Source organism: Cryptomeria japonica, chromosome 3 (genome assembly GCF_030272615.1).
Source record: "Cryptomeria japonica chromosome 3, Sugi_1.0, whole genome shotgun sequence".
Taxonomy (NCBI): Eukaryota; Viridiplantae; Streptophyta; class Pinopsida; order Cupressales; family Cupressaceae; genus Cryptomeria; species Cryptomeria japonica.
The window spans coordinates 4,457,432-4,466,089 of record NC_081407.1 but is presented as its reverse complement, the minus strand read 5'-3'; the positions used below and the strand labels follow the sequence as shown (position 1 = coordinate 4,466,089).

At 36.7% G+C, this 8,658-nt stretch overlaps 1 protein-coding gene across 1 annotated transcript; it reads right to left on the bottom strand.

Moving 5' to 3' along the window:
- Window positions 1–4,280: 4,280 nt before the first annotated feature.
- LOC131041177 (probable polyamine transporter At3g13620) lies at window positions 4,281–6,301 on the bottom strand. The gene has a single exon (XM_057974170.2). The coding sequence runs from the start codon at window positions 5,861–5,863 to the stop codon at window positions 4,388–4,390; it is 1,476 nt and encodes a 491-aa protein (XP_057830153.2). The 5' UTR covers window positions 5,864–6,301; the 3' UTR covers window positions 4,281–4,387.
- Window positions 6,302–8,658: the final 2,357 nt, after the last annotated feature.

Genomic DNA, 8,658 nt, shown 5'->3' with positions numbered 1-8,658 from the left:
ATGGTATTATTGTTTCAATTTGTTAATTTGCATGTTCTTAGGTTTCTTCATTGGTGTATGGTGAATGTTTTATTGTAGAACTAGGATTGTTTGTGGTTGGATCCTTGTGGTTTTGCAATAGTTTGTCATCATTTTTCACCTCATACACATATTATAAGAGAGGAACATGAAGGTATATCTTGTGGGTGTAATTATGGATATGCCACCACTAAATAAGTAAAATTAGCAAGATTACAATGGTCGGCCCTATACAAAGATACCAAGAATATGTTAAACAAACTATCACCAAATTCATCTATGAAAATATCATCACTCATTGAGCGCCCACTAACCATATATAATGATCAATGAAAACACTTTATCAACATAGTGATCTTAAAATTAATAAAATCATGAAATGGCCCTGGAGAAAAGCACATCAGATCATCCTCAAGCTAATGGGCCAATTGAAGCACTCAATAAAATCACAAGCACTGCCCTAACTAAAATGTGTCATGGTAATAGGATGGAATGGGACAAAAAAAAACATGTGATATTATGGACGTATTAGAATACTTACAAGAGATCCATCAAATTTACCCCATTTGAATTATTTTATGGGATAAATGTCACTCTACCCTTAAACTTCATAGTACCCAACTTCCACACCACCCTTACTCTTAAATTGAGAGAATGAATATTTGAAACAAAGAGTTGAAGACTTGGAGAAACTAGATGAGAGTTTATTTTTGGTCACATACCACCAATATTTCAAATGCAAATGATAAAAATCTTGGCATGAGAGAAACTTAAGGCTCAAAACATTCAAAAATAATGAATATGTGTTAGTATAAGATACCATATTCAGGAAAGTAGGTAAACTTTAAGTCTGATGGCTCAACCATTTAGGAATTAGGTGTTGTACATCTTGCATAATGTTAATAATGTTTAATTTATTGTTGTGTGTGGCACCTAGGGGGTCCTAGAAGTGCGTGCATCACTAGGAATTAACATTCATTGGGCCACATTATGTGTTGAATGTAAGTTGTAATTATAATATTTATTTAATATTAGGTAAATTAATAAAGTACCCAATATTACATATTGGATCAATGGTTTTGAAATCTCATGGTTTTAGTCACATGGTTTTATGTAATATCACTTGGTGGTTTTATGGTAGCTTGTTCTATAAAACTAACATAATACCAACCATCCTCTAAATCAAGGATTGTCAATTAAAACTAACAAGTTATAACAAACACCTCAACCAATTCAAGAGTCATCTAAGGTCAAAAAAATGTCAACATCTCCAATCATATGAAGATAAACATCTCTTGTCAATGGAACTCAAGATGTCAAAGAACTCTCACTACATATAAGAAATAGAATCCAAGAGCTCCTTCATGACACCAATAGTTATTAAAGAAGATCATCCATCACAAAGTGATGAATCCAAATCAATGCCGAGAATTCCCATTGAAATGTGTATCAAACTCCAAATGGCATCATGATAACAATATCATAAATGAAGATTATATATTGCCCCAACGCAATCAAAGAAATCAATTGCAACATCAATACCTAAAGTAAAAACCATGATTTACAAATAAAAATAACTATTATAGGTTTGAAGAAGATACAAGTACAAGTGACTTAAAGTACTCTTACAAAAATGTCGAAGACGTCCCAAAGTACCATAACATGAATCAAATGTACTCCATCGATCCATCTCACTATCTCACTACTACAGTCCACCAATGAATCATAATGGTTGAAGGACCACAACATCGTAATCTACAAAACCATGTCATTTGAAAAATCTATATTCAAACCTTACTACAACAAGATCTATATTCAAACCTTACTACAACAAGACACTGTTAGTAGTAAAAATATCTATAGTTATACAGATCCCATATCCAAGTTATCTATGCAACCTATAGCAATAGGCAACCCATAGATTGCATGATTCATAAATCCCAACACAACACAACATAAAACCTCCAAGTAAAACTCAACAGTGTATTAGTAATAGAAAAATAGAGACAAAAGGTAATAATGTGGATTCTTCATAATTCGAAGACCAAACTAAATTGAGATCCAATTCACCACAAATCCATATTTGAAGATAATATCGACTCAAGAACCGAACTAGCAAAAAATTGCAAAAATGTTAAGTGAACAAACACTTACCAACACCTCTACACCAAGAAGATTGTAACCAACCTCCTCAAACCATACACAAAGCATGCATATAAATTGCAACTATCTTGCATTTGGAACACCCCCATGGGCTTCACAATCTAAAAAATAGTCTCTTCCCATATCTTCATCACCATATGTTTTGGTTAAACATGCAAAACCATCTGAATAGGAGAAGGAACCTCATTCCAAAGGCCTAAAACAATGTACTAATCTACAACAACAAAAAAAACATGTTACAATGCACACGCAAGCTCAAATTCTTAACAAGGAAATCTACATCTTGCTCTTTTAGAGGAAATCTACATCTTGTTATTTTTAACATATTCCTCATGTTGTTATACATGTCGTATTTGACCACCCAAACTTGGGCACCCCAATTTATCTTCATTCAAACATCTAAAGATGTTTCATAAAAAGTGTCAACACATATCATAATGTTGGTCAAGATTCTCATAACCTCCTCCTTACATGCTCTAACTCTAGTCGCGATGACCTTAGACACATACAAAGATGCCAACACATGGCCAAACCATGACACTTCAAAGTGGGACACCTACCTCCTCATGTGAGGCCAAAAAATCAATAAAGAAAAACCCAATTACCCTCCAAATGGGACACCAACTCCCACAAATTAAAATCGCTTCAACACGAAATAACAAGTGCACACAAAAATGTATTAAAATTAAACAAACATTAAGAATGCAAGGTTGACACACATCTTCCCTACATGTTTTATATTTCATTTTGATTGGAACCACAAAAATTTTACTCTAACAACACTATAAGAATACTTTTATGATCAAATATGAGACAATAAGAGAAGCTTGGGGATTACCTTATATCTAACATATTGCTTGACATGTGAAATTCCTTACTAATGTAACTATTGCATTTATGCTAGGAATTAGAAAACACCATGGTAAACTTCAACTGTTATTTGATATTGCTGCAAATCCTTATCACATATTGAGCCTCGTCAACAAATTTTTTTTACACATGTTTAAATATACAATAAAAACAAAATATTAGAAGATACGTTATTTTTAATCCCCTCCATTCCAAGATAAATTTGATCCACCCAAGAATCTAAAAATATTTAATCATAGAGTGCCTCAAATTCATAACTTCAATTCATTGCAAGAACCTATTAGATGAAATATGTATCTTCTCATTGGATGCATTGATAGTGACTTGGATGGTATGTTATCTTAAAAAAGCACAAAGTGTGGAGGACCATTGTTGGCCCAAAATGGTGATCATGGAAGAGCTAAGCAAAAATAACACTTGGAAGTAAAAGAACAAGTGAATAAGTAAGTGCAACATTAGCACATGCAAAAATGTTCAAACATTATTGAGGAAATACAAATTATGAGAGAAAAATTTATGAATGTCATGCAAAGAAAGTAAATTGTTTGGAAGGAAACATACATATCAAAATGTTTAACCGCACATGAGACCATGATGAAGGAGCTTATATATGAGCAAAAAATAAGTAGAAAGCATAAATGTTGATGGCCTAATTAAGGACTAGCATCATCTTAGATATGATACTCATAGATGGACAAAGTCTGAGAAGTAGTGGGAAATGAGAACACATCCATTTAATAAGTAGATGATAATAACAATATGAAACTTCATTATTGAAAACATAACCTACTATAATATCCATATAAAAAATGAAGCCACCCTACAAATAGATTAACAAACTATCTTATTTAAAAATACAAACACAAATTAAAAAATTAATCAAAATTCATAATAAAAAATCACTATACTATATCAAAATGTTTAACTCTACATGAGACCATGATGAAAAAGTAAGAACAAAAAAAAACTAGAAAGCATAAATGTTGATGGTCCAATTTAAGCACTAAAATCACATCTGAAACACAAAGCCTAAAAAAAGTGAAAAATGAAAACATGTCCATTTGGTGAAGACAAAATGACATTTCATTATAAGTACACAACCTACTATAATATTATCCATATCAAGAATTTAGCCACCTCCAAATGAATTAGCTAGCTATCTTGTTTAAAAATGCAAAAACAAATTAAAAAAATTAATCAGAATCTATATTAAAAAAATTCATAAAAACTTATAAAATAGACCTTAAGATCTTATACTTAGCATTAAAATGATACATTTTTATTGATAGACCACTCTAAAAAAATCAATTTGAGCATACGTTTTCAATTTGGGGCACTACCTATGTGAAGGCTTTGAGCCCGCATGCAGGAGACCATCGAACTCGGTCTGGTCATCGGTTCGATTCTCATTCCCACTCTCCCCGATTTTCTCAGCGAAATCAATCCAATTCCTCTTCTTGCAGGCCTTCATAACAAAATAGCCCAAAACTCCCACCAGTGTAACAGAAAAGCTGAGTACATAGACAGCCAAATCAGCCAAAGTCATGACAAAGATGAGAAACGCAACGGGCACAGCACACATGCAGATCAGCCCAGGTATTCCCGCGGGAACCCTGTAAGGCCTCTTCAGGTCCGGAGATTTGCGCCTCAGCCACAGGAAAGACGTGAATTCCAGCAGCATCCCGCAACTGTAAAGAAAATTGGCGGCCGAGATGATTGTGGTAAAGCTCAAGTACGATAAAAGGAGCGTGGAGCCCCCCGAGATCAAAATCCCCAGGAACGGCGTGTTATAAGAGGAGCGCTTGGCCATGGCGGAGGGAAGGAGACCTATTTCCGCCATACCCAGAAGCTGAAATGAAGCGCTGCTCAGCTGAGCTTCAAAAAGCCCTACCGTCGACAAAACGGCACCGAGCTCGACCCAGTACTTCAGCCACGATCCCGCAATCAGCCCCGCCGCATCGGCCAGGTAGCCGTCGGTCCAAAACCCTCGTTTCAACTCCAGGGCTCCAGTGGCCGCCATTAGAGGCAAAATATACCCTAGGCAGGCCAAAACCCCGGCACAGAACAGTGCCCTGGGGAAAGTCCGCTGCGGATTTTCCACCTCACCAGCTAGCGTACTGGCATTGTCCCAGAAATTGAGGTTCCAGAAGAGCGTATTGAAGAAAAGCGACCAGTCCATTTGACCCCTGGGCGAAACCCCCCACCGTGAGGGTTTCAGCTTGGGAATGGAGAAGAAAAACATTAATACAAAGGGCGTCAATGATACTAACCCTAGCGTAACGGCTGTCCAGCCGACTATGCTAAGCCCCATGAAATTCAAGTAGCTGAGGGCAATTGTGTATAGCAAGATCGCTACGCTTCTGACGGGACCGCCGCTAAAGGCCGTGAAGATGATCTTGAGGTAATCGACGCAGAGGGCAGGGTAAGCGGCGTTATTGATTACGCCACTCACCCATTTCCACCATCCCATGAGAAACCCCCAAAACGGCCCAAACGCCGCCCATGCCCACACCACGTACCCGCCATTGCCCGGGTACGCCGTCGCAAGCTCCGCCGTTACCAGAGCCTCTGGTATGCTCCATACAAACGGGAATATTATAAACCCTAGCAAGGCTAACAGAGGTCCCGCCGCTTTCACGGCCGGCTCCTCGCCGAAGGGACCACCTGAAACTTCGAAATAGATGAGGAATATCAAGGGAACGAGCTTCAGCTTCTTCGATTTCGAGTCTGTTGATTCGATCTGCAGAACATTGGTTGTGCCGTTTAATTCAAATTCGTCGCCATCTCTTACAGTTTGCGACGATTCGCCCATTCATTCAGGGGCTTTTCTGCAATCTGAGTGGGCAAGAAGTTTTGCCCAATTCAGATCTGGAGGTGCCGCCAATGGAATGCTGCACTGTTTGTTCAATCCAAAAAACTAAAGATTCAATTTTGAGAATTCGGTAGCGTGTTGGTGCAATGGACGCACGTCTTACGTCGTTTGCAGCAATTATTCGGCGTGGGGAAGGAGGATCTAAACGGTAGAATTTGAAGCGCCCAATCAAAAGATTCTATATGGATTTTTTAATCATTTAAATGAGCCTCTGAATTGGTCCAAACTTCAATTCATTTACCAAACAGTCCGGGTCAACATGGGAGGCTGCCACGAAAGCTATTTGCCGCTTTTCAATCCCCGAAATTATTGCATATCATGTGGCCATTTAATTGTCTTCGAATTGATGTTTAACTAGCAATTGCACCTTGGTGTGCAATGGGTATGCCAAATAGATGTGGAAGTTCAATTAGGGAAAAATTTGGTATATTTTTTGTATATAATTGTGTACTACTTTGCAAATAATGTTGTTTGTGCAACAAATATCTCAATGGAGAAGAGATAGTTTCAAATGAACTTTGCATTCACAAACATGGATCTTGTCGTCCCTGTGAAGTATGGTACTTGCAGCTGCAACACAAACACTCAATAGATCATTACAGGCATAGTTAGCAAATTAAAAGCAAATGAAAGATAAACCATGACAAAGCGACCTATCCCTTCCTAAGAGATGTGAATATGGATTTGCTCTCAGATCTGGATAAGCAATCTCAGTGACTTGACTACACCTAGACGGAGGATTGAAATGATAATGATATGCAAGCTAGATGAGATTGATTATGCTAGATTGATCCAGAGTCTAATTAAGCTAATGATATGCATGATAAAGCTATGATGATGATGCAATTAATCTAGAAAAGAGATTGATTAAGCTACATGATTCAACAATTATGCTAGAAAATGATCAAATTATACTAGATCTAAGATGCAATTGCCTATAATAACAATGCTCAAATGATATGCTAGAATGGATATGCCTATAGTAACAATGCCTAAATTGATATGGGATGGGATCCTTTGTGCTCCAAAATGGGGGATATTTATAGGATTTCCAAGGCCAGGGGTGAGGTGATAGGAATTAACAGTCAAGATTGAGTCTGAAGATGTCAAGGGTGAAATTGGAGGAGGTTGGAGAAGAGGTTGGAGGAAGGGACACATGTCATCTCTGTGGTGACAAGTGTCAAGGAGCCTTGCTCATAAGAGGGCAAGTGTCCAAGGGAGAAGACATGTGGCAAAAGTGCCATGTGTCTCAAGGGGAGAATATCCAAACCATAGGAGGTTAGGATAAGGAGGTTAGGATGTGCAAGATAGGATAGGGTTAGTTAAACCCAAGGTTAGGTGGAATGGGTTAGGTTAGAGGGATGGTTAGGTTAGGGGGATGGTTAGGTTAGATGGTTAGAAGTTATGAGGCATGTGGGTAATTTGAATTTAAAAATTCAAATAATAGGAAAAGACTAATTAATTTTCAACAACTCATAAATTGATTGTTTTAATTAATTAGGGGATTAGAAGAAATGAATTAAATGGGGGGAGGATTAATTAATTTGGATTAATTAATCAAAGGGGACTATAGAAATGAACCTATTAAATAAATCCTTAGATTTATTAATAAGTAGATGAATGGGAGAATTTAATCAAATTGCTAATGAATTCAATTAAATTAGGAAGGGGGATTAATTTAATAATTGTTTATTCAATTAATTATCTTCAGACCATTTTTAGGTGTATACAGATCTAAACATGACTAAAATAGAACCTTTGAATCATGGAGAGAGAGAGAGAGAGAGAGAGAGAGAGAGAGAGAGAGAGAGAGAGAGAGAGAGAGAGAGATGGAGATGGAGAGATGGAGAGATGGAAGAGATAATATGGAGATATAGAGATACAGAAGCAAAGAAATATAGACATAGAGGTATATGAAGAGGGAGAGGGATAAAGAGATAGATGAGTGGATATAGGAATACATGTCTAGATATTTAGGGGGAGAGAAGAAGATGGAGATTTGTTTAGAGAGTAAAAATATTAAAGACCTGTGAAGAAGAAATAAAGTTAATCATACGAATTTGTTGAAACCATGCTAAAAACAATGATTGAATTGCTTGCCAAGACTTAAATGAAACTATAACACATGTGAATATTTTTCCTCCTTTTTGTTGCATATTGAATTAGTGTTTAAAACACTAACTAAAGCGATATAAAAAGTGCCTTAATGGACAAGTGATTGCTTCAATCAATTATGCATCCAATTGTAGGGATCTAAACACAAATGAAACAAAACCTCTAAATCAACAAGATAAATAGGCTCCATTACCAATATGATCATGTTATGTCTGAAATAGTGAGATAGAGAGAAAGATATAGGGATATAAAGAGGGAGATATAGTGGGGGTAGGTAGATAGAGATATAAGAGATCAATCAAATTAATAGGGAGAGTCAAGGACATATAGAAAGATAAAAATATAGGTAGGAAATTATATCTAGATAGAGTTAGAAAAAGAAAGAGATATAGGAGTAGAGAGATGGAGAGATAATTAGAGAAAGATAGAGGGAGAGATGGAAGAAGGAATTTGGAGAGATAAAGATAGAGAGGCAAAGAGATATAGATATATAGGTCTAGGAAGAGGGAAAATAGAGAGAGAGAGAGAGAGAGAGAGAGAGAGAGAGAGAGAGATGAGGGGAGAGATAAAAATCTATATAGGTTAGAGAGATAGAGGTAAGCTTGAGATAGTAAGAGGGA